Source organism: Camelus dromedarius, chromosome 2 (assembly GCF_036321535.1).
Source record: "Camelus dromedarius isolate mCamDro1 chromosome 2, mCamDro1.pat, whole genome shotgun sequence".
NCBI lineage: Eukaryota > Metazoa > Chordata > Mammalia > Artiodactyla > Camelidae > Camelus > Camelus dromedarius.
In genome coordinates this window covers 5235689-5248124 of record NC_087437.1, presented here as the reverse complement: position 1 = coordinate 5248124, position 12436 = coordinate 5235689, and the positions used below count along the sequence as shown (strand labels likewise).

At 50.2% G+C, this 12436-nt stretch overlaps 1 protein-coding gene across 6 annotated transcripts in view; it reads right to left on the bottom strand.

Moving 5' to 3' along the window:
- The window catches only part of OXNAD1 (oxidoreductase NAD binding domain containing 1), a 60094-nt gene that overhangs the window by 23675 nt on the left and 23983 nt on the right, over nucleotides 1–12436 (bottom strand). For all 6 annotated transcript variants that reach the window (XM_064490902.1, XM_064490903.1, XM_064490901.1 and 3 more), the window contains one exon: nucleotides 2580–2686. In XM_064490902.1, the coding sequence (XP_064346972.1) occupies nucleotides 2580–2686 (107 nt within the window). The remainder of the gene's footprint in view (nucleotides 1–2579; nucleotides 2687–12436) is intronic.

Sequence of the window (12436 nt, the reverse complement as noted above, 5' to 3'; positions counted from 1 at the left end):
CAGGTCAAGAGCGGGACTCACAAGGAGCCGGGCGCTAGGCGGTGCCTGTGGGTTAGAGGAGCCCAGGTTTCACTCTATTATTGTGAGAAGTGGTTCCGAGGGAGTTCTCTCTTTGGGCCTTTCTCTCTGGACTGGACTGCTGGAGTCCTCAGAACTGCCTTCCCAGCACAGGGACCAGTTCCCTCTGGAGGGCCCAGTAAGAACACAACACAGTGGGAAGAGCCCCGGGGGCTGACCTCTGGTCCACGGTGAAGGTGTCCACTGGGGGTCGGGCCAGAGCTCCGGAGGTTCCCTCACTCACTGAGGGGCAGGTCCATAGCCCCAACATCCAGCAGCACCCCACCCTGACACCGAGCACATGACTGCACGGCACCCACGTCCACGCTCCCTCTCCCCAGCCCCTCCCCCAGATGCCACCTGGAGGTCACTGCTGAACTGACGATCTAGGAGCCCAGTGCATGGGCCATCCCAGCAACGGCGCGGAAGGAGCCAAGCCGCCAACCTCAGGGCCATTGTGTAACCGTGAAGTCACACATCCGGAAGAACCCATAGCTTCCAGAGCTGTAAGTCAGGGGAAGGGAAGGAACCTTCTAAAGGCGAGGGTCCGGGTGCCAGGAGTGAGTGCTGACAACACCCGGCAGGGAAAGGGCCAGCGCTGACCACCCCCGACGTCCGCCCTCCATCGGGCGTGCACTGAAACCAGTCCCTGGGTCAGTGACGTTCCCAAACCCATCCACTGACGCCACGTGCGTAACACCCACCCTGAGTGATGTTATCTTAAGGACCACCATGGGACCCTAGTTCTTTGTCTATCACTAGGGTGTGATGACATGTTTCTTATCAGATTAACTATGGTTTGCAAGTGCTAACACACTCGCACGCACAGCATGGAGCGGCAGGATAAACACACCCCAGGCTGTTTCTAACCAGGAGGCCGGGTCAGAGTCTTGGCACAATTCCGAGCGGAAGGCCCGGGGACAGTGCCACGCACAGGACACAGACACTTCCACACGGGGGAAATATGGAAAGACAGCATTCCAATTAAAGTTTGCACCTTTCAATGTAATAACTAGTTCTGAAGGGTAAAGATGTTGCCCACCCCCCCGCAACAGCCCAAACGCACTTAATATGTATCACGGAACGTGCAAAGATTGCAGTAAATTGCTTCACAGACGCAAATTATTGCAATCAGCATCTTGTTTCTAGCTGTACATTCAAAGGCAAACCATCAACACAAGACTGCTACGTCTTGCTATTATCACTCGTGCTATTATCACACATCCTCCCCGAACAAAACCACATTTCCAGATGGACTGCCAAAATTAGCCAACTGACTCCTAAGAAATGCTACCAAGACTGACATGCCAGAAACTCACTTAGACGTGAGTGCTTGATTTAAATAAAGGAAACAGACACCCAAACACACCTTTCCTAAGGAAACACAAGTTGCTTTATTTACAACCCAACTTGAATTGCAGCTCAGTGAGGCCGTTCGCAGGAATGTGGGGGCTGCTGGGCCGCTAGCCTGTCTGCAAACTGACCAGTCCTCAGAGGCATGATGTGGGCTGGGCCTGACGGGGGATCCTGATAATAAATCCAGCAAAATGTCTGAACTCAACCCACACAAGGCATGAGTGAAGCAGGAATTCAGTCCAAGGGTGGGCAGCTCTGTGGTATAACTGATTAGAACCACCACTTTCAGACAACCAGTTCACTCTGTATTCGACAAAAGGACGACTAATTTTTAAAAATGTAACAATCTCCAGTGCCAAATGAAAACTGGCCCAGGCCATCTGCCTCCACAAAGACTGAGTCACACTGGCCCTGGCCGTCTACCGCTGCAGCGCTGACCTTCAGGAATCAGGAATGAGCCGCTCTGGGCTCTGGGAAACTGGCCGAACAGGCCGTCAGAGAGTTAGATATTCTCAGGAGATGACTTTACGAGCCCAAATTCTTTCATCTCCTCTTATTTTGAAAAGCACTAATATTATTAGCAGTGACATCTGCTCCTTGTGCCTAACAGCAAGCCTCTGCCAAAATGTGTGCCTGACTGCACGTACCACCCCCACTCACTGAAATCATACGCGATACTGACCTCCCCGCACCCCTGCCTCTTCAGAGCAGCTCCTAGGAGCTGTCTGAGATGCTGTCTCCTGGTCCATAGTCCTCTTTCTGGTCCAAATGTAACAACTCATGACCCTCATGTGGCTGCCACCAGCCACACGTAACGGAAGCAGGTAGGTGACTGCGGTGCATTCTATTAGCAACCATCCCCCAGACCGTGATTACCAGAGCTCGTGGGTCCTCCAACCAGAACTTACTGCTGTTTCCAGCCGGAAAACTCCAGGCAGCAGTTTTCATCTGGAACAGAGGGTGACGGGCTTAAACTCAAAATGAGCTCTGAGGCTGGAAAGGAGCCCAATGCTCCATGCCGAAACAGGCTCAGCCTGGATGGACGCAGCCTAGAACTCCTAGCATCCCTACTCCTCAGGAGAAGCAGGGGCCACCGAAGTTCTCTCCAGAAGGAAAGACGGCACCGTGCACAGACACCACCCCTGGGCCACAGAGAGGCCACTTACCACTGGCCAGCTTTGAAGGAGAAGCCTTTATCCGCCACAAGAAGGCGGAGCCTCTTCACCGACGGGGACTCATCTGCAGTGTCACACACCTTCGCGGCCGACACCACCTGCAGCCAAAAGACAGCAGCTGATGTGAGGCGTACACAGCTCGGGAACAACCTGGGGCTTTCTGGAAGCTAAGTTTGTTGGTTTTTTTAATCTACAAAGATGTGATTTTTGAAAACTGCAAAACAAGGTATAGCCCACTTTGCTTTGGAATGCTGCCTCCCACCAGGTGAACAAACTGTAGTTATTTTTGGAACGCTTGCTGTCATCCTAATTGAATTTTCTTCTGCCTACAACACTCATCTCTGAAAAGGACCGTTTAACAAGCGCTTACACGTTGAGGGTCCAGCAGGGGCCATGCGTCGGCTGGGCGCCCTGGGAAGAGCCCGGGGACCCCGCGCCCTGGGACGCCCTGCCTGGAGTCTGACTGCTCCATCAGTGCGACGCACGCGCCTGAGACCCACCGTCAGCCCTGAGCCTGTGTTTGTTCCGGGTCTGCAAGAAGTCCGTGACCAGCTGACTTCAGAAATTAAACGCGAGCACTTAGAAACCCTTTTTATTTTTTAAAAAGCAGTTTCACAAAGTAAATTGTGTGTCTTTTGAATCTAATAATAGAAAACAAAGTGGGTTTGTACTCAATTGTGTCTGTTTTCATAATTTAGTTTTTCTAATTCATTTTTTATTATACTTTACAAGATATAAACAGTCACAACCTTTAAACAATAACAAATGCAGCCCTGTGCGACACTTATTAGAGAAGCACAACTTTCAGCGACGTAGCTTACTTGGTTTCTAGAAAAGCCTAAAAAGGTCTGAGTCAGGCACTCTTCAGCTCAGTGCCACCCAGGCCTCAGCACCCCTCAAACTCAAAGTGCCTCTGCCTCCTACAGTCTTTGTTTCTTCTGCCTTTGAGTTTCTCTCCCTCCCAAACCTGGGACTTCTTCACAACAGGGGAAAAAAGACAATCTGGCTCTTTCCTCGCCCCCCACTGCTGGTCAGCACCACTTCCGGCGGCAAATCGAAGCAGCAGCAGGTGACCCAACAGCCCTTCTCCCTGGTGCCGTTACCCTCGGGCCCCACGGGGGTGCCGTGCAAATTGGCCCAGGTCAGGGGACCTCCCACCCTCATGCGAGCTCACCTGGCCCCCTTTCTCCAACAGGACTCAGTCTGGTCAAGCTACCAGTGGAGACAATTCTTAAAAATCCACGGGTCTCCCTCACCACCAAAACCCCTCCTGAAACCTTCTACCTTTCTCGTGCTCCTGTAAGGTCCCTTATGTCTCTTTCTCTGTATTTCTGCCAGTCCTCTCTCTCCTCTGAGCTCAAGTGGGCGACTCTGCCTCTGATCCCAGGCCCACCCGCCCCGCCTGCCGCACAGCTCCATCAGTCCCACCAGGCCTGCCCTCCCCGTCCAGTCTTCCTCTCCAGACCTCCTGATTCATCAGATGTGATACCTAACACCACCTGCTCATCCTGAACAATTCAGGTGTAAAAAGGAAGTGGCACAGCGTGGCTGTGAACAGCACGGGCCCCACGGCTGGACCGCCCGGCACTGACTCCTGGCTCCACCATGTCTCACCTCTGGGGCCCCAGCCTCCGCAGCTGGGAGACAGGAGACCACCACCTAGACCCGAGCTGGCGGGAGGTTAGATAAGATATTAGATGCAAAGCATGTATGATGCTGCTGGTAATGTATCTTATCGCATTAATTAAATTGATGGGTCAGTACTTATTATTACATTATACTCTATACTTTTATTCATTTATCATGCATATGCTGCTATGCAAGGCCTCGCGGGCTGAGCCCTGCACACCGCGGGGCACTGATCTCAGATGCCAACAGGGGCTATAAACGGTCTTTGTAACTCAGCCCATCCATTCTTGTGCTAGAACAAACTTAAGAGGTATTTTAGAAATTCTGCCTTTAACCCTTGGCTCTACTGATAGGTCTTTGTCCAGCAGAATCTTCCCTTTCTCCTTGCTGCTCTCTGTGCCCATGGCGAAACTGGCTCCTGCTCTCCTGTGACCTCCTCCAAGGCTGGTGGGCATCTTCCCCAACAAGCAAACTCTATGTCCAGTCTCAGTCCTCACAATCCCTGATCGCCCTGAATCTGATGCTTCTCGCTTCCTTTCCATCCTGAAGCATCCCCTTGCCTGGACAGCTGACCCTGTCCCGGTCCCCTCCTGCCTCTCTGACCTGGTCCTCCTCCTCCTTTTCCACTCCCCTTCCCATCTCCTCAACGAGAGCTTCCTTTCCACTGCCTCAGGTCTGCTGCCTCTCCCACCTCCAGGCGTGGCCCTCCAGCATCCCCAAAGCTGCTAACCCTCCACCCCAACTTGTTACTTTTCTGCCCATCATGGGCCACAGCCACACTCCCCTGTGACAACAGCCAAGGAATCAGGAGCTTTGATCTCAGTTATGGGCAATAATTCATTCAGCCAAAATGAATAACCACATTCTATCCCAAGAGACAGTGTTACCATCCTCCATTCTGCAGATGAGGGAACTGAAGGATTCAGTAACTTGCTCAAGGTCACTCAGGAATGGCCGAGTCAGGATCCACACCCACGTCTGCTTGGCCCTTAATCACCCACGAGTCCTGTCCCAGGGTAAACTCATGTATGTGAATAACTAAACCCAGCACGTCCATCCCTGCCGCGAACACCTCCTGAGCCTGGAGCCTGGCACTGGAGGCGCAGAGGTGGAGAAGGCCACTCCCGCCATCACAGGCCCCCAGATCGGCTCTTTCCACGACCAGAGTTTCAAATCTGGACCCACCCTGGCGTCAGTAAGTCAAATCCACGTTCACCTGGTGCACGCACACACAGTCTTTGGCTCTTCCCGGCATTCTGTCCCCAACACGGGCAACTTCTATGAATTCAGCTCACGCCTTTCCTCCCCATGCCCACCCATCACCATCCTAAGCCAGGAATTTGGTTCTTTCCGCTTGAATTTCTGCCTCCTTCCTATCTCTCTCTCAAAACAGCCAACAGGTGAATATTCCTAACGTCCTGACCTTACAGAGTTCCTCCTGCGGAGAAACCCCCAAGGACTCTAACACTCCACTACAAATGAAATGCTGAAAGGCCATTGTGATGTGCCCCAGTTTGAGCTCCTCCTAGTTGACCAGCTGAACTGATCCTCAAAGACACCTGACACTCACTGACCTCGCAACCCCCCTGCCTGGGTCACTGGGCGTGGGCACCTGTGTGCTCTCAGTCCTGCCGGTCGGCCTCCTCCCCAGGCCTCCAGGCCCTGCCCAGTACCACCAAGACCTGAGTACCACCCCCCTTCTCTCTGCCCCCTCGACTCTGCCAATAAAAAGTTTCTGCCTGTCTTATCAGACTTTGCACATTCAGTGTAAATTAAAACACTCCTGAATGTATCTTTTCCACAAGCAGACCACAGACATCTTGATGTCAGGCACTGGATAGAGTTTACATCTAGATCAACTCCCAACACCAAGCACAGGGCCGGACACATAAGAAGATTCAGTAAATATCTGCAAGTAGAAATTCAGGAGCTTGTTGCTGCTGTTGTTGTTGTTGTTTAAAAAAAAAAAAAGGCGGTGGGGGACGACTACAGAAGATCTAGACGTTCAAAACTGTGGAAGACGTCAGGGAAGGCAGGGACTCCCTCAGTACAAGAGGGATCTTCTTTTCTCTGCCACACACTCTGTTGTAAATATATTATTACAACGACAAGGAATGAGGGTCATCAGAGGACTGCCCAGTATATTATTACTATTACTTTCATTTTCTTAGGTTTACAAAAAAAGGAAACATTTGTTTTTATCAAGAGACGTTATTTTCTTTCAATATAATCATCCGCAAAAACACAGCCATGAGCTAGATTATTTCATTTGTAACAGTTTACCGGTCAGATTTTTTAAAAATTAGACTTGTATAAGCTTTAAACACATCCCAGAGTCACCTAGTAGCGGGGAAACTGAAATTCCCAATCAGTGGGGGAAGGGGGAGAGGCCCGCAGAATTTCAGCTGAAACGTGTGAAAATGTTTCGTAGTCAAATGCTAGACCACGTAAAATGCAATCGCCAATCATGTGCCAATGTCCAAATACAAAATTCAATGAAGAAGGGAAAAGGAGTTACACTTTCCATTGAAAAAGTCATGTTCTCGTTCAGATAGCTTCTATGACCAAAAGTGTCCCCAGATGCCTCATGCCAACTGGTATTAATACAGACAGCAATACACCTGCTGCTACAGTCCGAGTAATACTCTGGGCAAAACTGGTCACACAAAATGCCCTGCACAATTCATTGTTTTTAAAGACATGCCTCCCTCTTAACACTTTATTTTATTAATATAAACACTGCACACTATGTAAAGATGTCTGGCAACGTGGATTAAAAACATTAGTGAAATCTTTTTGAAGGCCATATCCTTATTTTATTCTGAAGCTAGTTTCATATAGTTTAGAACTGTAATCGTGGCTCTGGTTATATGCCATTCCTTCTTTACTTGTGTTGACTAAGCAAAACATGATGGAGAAACTGTATGTTTTAACATTTGTACTTGTTCTCATACTTAATGGATCAAAAGATTTCGCAACTGAAACCTCAACTAGCCACGTCCTAAGTCAAAACACATGGCAGGAAATGAAGTTTTCCATAAAATAACATTTAGACTCTTCTACTGTTCAATAAAATAACAATACATCTGCCAGCTTTGACTAGCACACATTTCTAACACTTTGACGGAGTCAGCATCTAAAAGGAAATGCCATCAGACTGACTGAAAAAGCTGGGTTTATGGAGGGTATTTTGATGTTGCTGCTGCAAAAGTCTCTGTCCAGGAAACAGGCCTTTCTGTGGGAAACCTGGCTGGCTTCCTCTGTTCACTCCCATTCATTCGTTTGCTGGCTTAAAAATATGAACCAAGTCAGGTTCAGGGACAACGTGAAAACAAAAACAGGCACAGAGAATTTCATAGTTGAAGGAAAATTTAGTCACTATCAAGAAGAGGTTGTCATCCTACACACCAGGACACCAAGGCCCAGAGACGTGGTTTAAACTGTGGCGGACTGCCAGACTGACAGGTCGGAGTCTGATGAAAAGAAAATGGTTTTACGAACTGATTTACTGACAAGGGGGGCCACACAGTTCTGTCAACTGCACAATGTCTCCCGGCGTGACAAAGGGCTCTCCCTGCTCCCCTCAAACACTAACCTGTCCACCTGGCTGAGTCTCTGCCTGACCCTTTCGCGCCTTCGTTCCTGCAACCGTCCTCTCCCTGGCATCCCCTGTTCTCCTGTCTCCATGAGACCACAGCAAGCGCCTCCCTGTGGAGGGACAGTGGCAGCAGACGCTGTACGCAGTGCTCCCCGTGGACCTGGCACTACAGAGCCATTAATTCATCACAGCCCTAAAAGGTGGGTGTCAAATCCAGGCACTTGACCACGGTGCTCTGCTGCTTTTCAAAATGCAAAAATCAAACAAGCCACTGCCTTAAGCCAGCTGCCACCCTGTTCTTCTGCTCCCAGCCATAGAAAAAGCTTAAGAATTACAGTCTGGGTCCACTTTCTTATTTCCCACTCTCTCTCCAATGCAGTCCAGCCATGTTCACTCTTGGCAATATACTAAGATCGGTCGTTCTGGTCACCCACTATCCATTGTGCTCATCCGATGACGCCTCTCGGAAGAATTCAGCTGCTCCCCCCTTAAAGCACTTGTCCGCCTGCATCACCTACACCAGCTGACTGCCCTCCTGCCCCGCAGCCACTCACTCTCCCCTGCCGGCCCTGCCTCTTCTGCTTGACCTCTCCAAGCTGACCCCCCACCCCGGCTGAGCCCCAGGCCTCCTCCCCCAACCCCTCACGGCGTAAGCATTGCATCCCCAGCCGTGAACTCCAATCTCATACATTCCACTGCCGATTTCAATTTCCACTTCAAACAACACGTCCAACACAGAACTCTTTCATCTCTCAAAGTTTCTTCTTTTTTATTATGGAAAACTTCACACACACACAAAGCTAGTAAAAACAGGATAACAAGAATCTTCACAAACCCACGACCCAGATTCAGCAGTGACGTGAGTTGATAAAACTCTCATCTGTAACTCTATTCACCTCCCACCCCCACATTATTCTGAAACTGAGCTTTGCTCCCTTCCTTCAAACTGGTTCTTCTCCATTTTAGCAAATATGCGCTACCATCATCATCTACCTAGATTATTCAAACCCCCAAGCTAGAAGTCATGGTTTCCTATCCTTCTCCCACTGGCTGTGAACCTCCACCCCATTGGTGAATCCCACCAGCCTCGCCTCTGTCTCAGATCTGCTTCCCCTCCTCACCTGCTCTAAGTCCCCATCACCTATCCTAGGACTGAGTTAGTAGCCTCCAACTTGGTGTCAAAGCACAATAAAAGCCCAGTGCTCTACCGAGCAGAGATGACCCATATAAAATAAATGTACATCACAAGGGCAGGGGATAGCTCAGTGGTAGAGGGTGTGCTGAGCATGAGGTCCTAGGTTCCATCCCCAGTACCTCCAATAACAAAAATTTAAAAATAAATTAGAAAAAAAATGTACATCACATGTCATTTCCCTGCTTTAAACCTTCCATCACCCTTAGGACAGAGCCCCAACTCCTCATCCACGCCCGCAGTGGTTTCTACAACCTGGGCCCTGCCTACCTCTCACCCTATCACCTTCCACTGAACATGCCAAGCTCCATCCTGCCCCAAAGCCAGGGCTCCTGACAGCCCCTCTGCCAGGAATGAGGTGCATGTGGCTTGCTGGCTTCTCTCCTCATTCAAGTCTCAGCTCAAATCTTACTTGACGATTGGCAATAGTCCCCATGACCCTGTTTTATGTCCTTCAGAGCGCAGATCGTCTGACAGTCTCTGGTCAACCTGCCCCAGAACGAAGCTCCACGCGTGGCAGGGGCTCTACCTGCCTCCTGCATGCTGCTTTCCCTACACCCAGGCGGGGCTAGGCCACCACAGGTGCTCAACACGTGTCTGCTGGGTTTAAGGTAAAACCCGCTTCATTTGATTGGAACCCCTAAGTGAAAAATGGAAAGGAGCCTAGCCTCTTAATTTACTGAACAAAAGGGTGTCAGTGAAAAGCACTGACACTGTACATTTTAGACGCTAACAAGTTAAGTTCTGGGCATAGTTAAGCAGCATCAAGAGAGACAAGTTCTCATTTTCCACAGCTCTTAGGCCGCACACGTCATCAGCCACGGAAGTGGTGTCAACTGATTAAAAAAAAAGCACAATCTAAAAGGAGAATGACATTTTATTCGGTGGGCTTACTACAGCCTGGGACGACAGCCTCTCAGAGAGCTCTGAGGGACTGCTCCAAAGAGGTGGAGGGGAGCCAGGGTATGTAGGAGTTTTTGCAAAAAAGAAAAACCCAAGTAGTCAAACATCAAAAGGTGACTGCTAATTAAAGAAAAACCAGACATTTCGAGTTAATGAATTTAGCGCTTTTCTAGGTATGGGAAGCTGCAAGAGTCCGGGCTCACTGAAATCACTCCTTTGATGTGCACCTCAACCATCCAGGGCCAGTCTCTGTTCTTCTCCATCCTGAGTCCCCGCAGGGGGCACCATGAGGGGCAGCTGCAGTGGCTGAGGGCTTGATGGCTCCAACACCCTTTGTTTACTGAAATGGCAGGGGACATTCTTTGTCCATAGTGGGATTAGCATTTGTTTATTCTACTCAATGAAACGTGCACCCTGCACCGAGCGTCTGTGTTATGTCACCACTGTGCTAGGTACTGTGGCCACAGGGCCTCCCTCTCTGGGGGCCTCCTTCACAGCAGGGAGCTGGAGGCCAGCTGCCAGGGCCTTCAGACTGCACCTCCCCGGGAGTTCTCCAGGAGGCTGGGCCCAGGGCCCCTGCCAGCCCCACCGCCTCCTCTAGGGGGTCTCTCCCCACCACTCTCCCTCTGTCGGAGCTGACAGTGCGGTGAGGCTAGGATGCCAAGTACTGCTCACCCCAGGCTGGACAATCTTTAAAAGGCGCTCTGACCATCAGACTCTGGATGGTCAAAGCAAATCAGGCGTTCAACTGTTGGCAAACATTCCATATTAAAAACATGCCCCTCAATGCCCAAGTTGAAAGCCATTCCAGCGTATGATCTTCCCAAAGTATATAGGTGACGAAGAGCAGAGAAGTGTACGAGCTAAACCTCAAACACGACCCAGTTCTCCAGCCAAGCGGCCCACTTCAATCACACCCAAGCCTCAGCAAAATCGAAAGCCAGGCAGGCTCCCTGCACTCAGCCATCAGCTCTGGGACCCATAAGATCCCTGAAGGTCTCTGCCCCAGGAACCCAGCCACGGACATCACTGTGTCAGCTGTGACTCCCCACTTTGTTATGCCCAGTAACACTCAAGAATAGTTTTGACTTGGAACAGAGATAAGGCTGTGTGACATTTACCTTCCTTCACTGTGTTGCTCAATGAAACCGTGTCTAAATCATGTCATGTTCTTTTGCTGTCATAGAGTGAAAAACCAATTTGATATCAAAGATCTGAGTTCAAGGGCTGAGTCCTCCATTTACTTGAACAAGCCCTTTAAACTTAGGCTGACGATGTAATTTATCATCTAAAACAGGACACCCGTGAGAGTGAAGGGGGTGCCGCTGACAGTTACACCAGAATAGCAGCATAAGCCAGGAATGCCCCAGGCAAACAGAGGGCCATCCGATCTGAATCTCCGGAGTCTTCACTTCCTTGTCTGTACAGTGGGGATAAGGATCCCTATACACCCCTCCTAGGGTGGTTGTGAGAATCAAGTAACAACTACTGCTTAATTGAGTGCTTCATAAACAAAAGGCCACGATGCACACAAGGCATCTGCAGGACAAAGCACAGGCTTCTAAAAGAAGCAAACTAGTACAACTGAAAAAGAACTAATAGTGTTTCCAAAATCAATCAGGTGCACAGAATCAGCTTCTTCTGACCAGAGTCCCATGAGCACCTGAGATCAGGGCTCATATCAGTTCTCAACACTGCAGCCCCAGGACCCAGCCTAGTGTGTGGCATATTTCCAAAGGAATGCGTGAGAATCCATAATTTTAAAATGTCTTTCGTTACCAAGCTCTCCCATCAAATTGATGAACAGAGTATGTCCTGCTCAGCAGGCCAGCCCTCTACAGGGGCCAAGCACGGAGTGACTCCCTGAGTGACATCTCAGTCTTGCAGGAATGGTCCTTACCACGTTACAATATTTCTATTCTTATCGCCTTGACATTTCTAAGGTTACCCAGGCTGCATACTCTTGACGTTTAAGAAAAAGATATGTGGACTTGAACACAAACAGTCAAATGTCATTCAATTCAGAGCTCGTTCCCAGCATCAGCAGGACTCCAGACAGGTTACACTTGCAGCCCCATCTAAGAGGCATTCACATCACAAGTGGCATTCAGTAACTTCTCCAGAGGGAACCCCAGGCTGAAGGAGGAAAGGACATTTCTGGGTGGGTGGTGGCTCTGTTCTCGACCCGCTCCAGAAGGGTGCAGGGTCCTCTGGCCTAGGAATCGGGAGACCTGGAGCTTCCCTCGGGCCTGGCTCTGCTCCCTCTGGAGTAACAGGCACATGCCACCCTATCCTTGGGCTGCAACAGAAGAGCAAATGCCACGTGGGGAGCTGGGTGACACATACCCGCTGTGCAAAATAAAGGCAGAAGGGCCGGATGAGACTACGAGGGTGGTCCAGGGCTGCTGTGGCCTGACCCGAGGTGCCGGTCATTCCGACAGGTCCACACTGAACTCCTGCTTTACAGCTGGGAGCCGCCCTCGGAGGGAGCCGGGTGGCCCCTGACGACCTGACACTGTGGAGGTT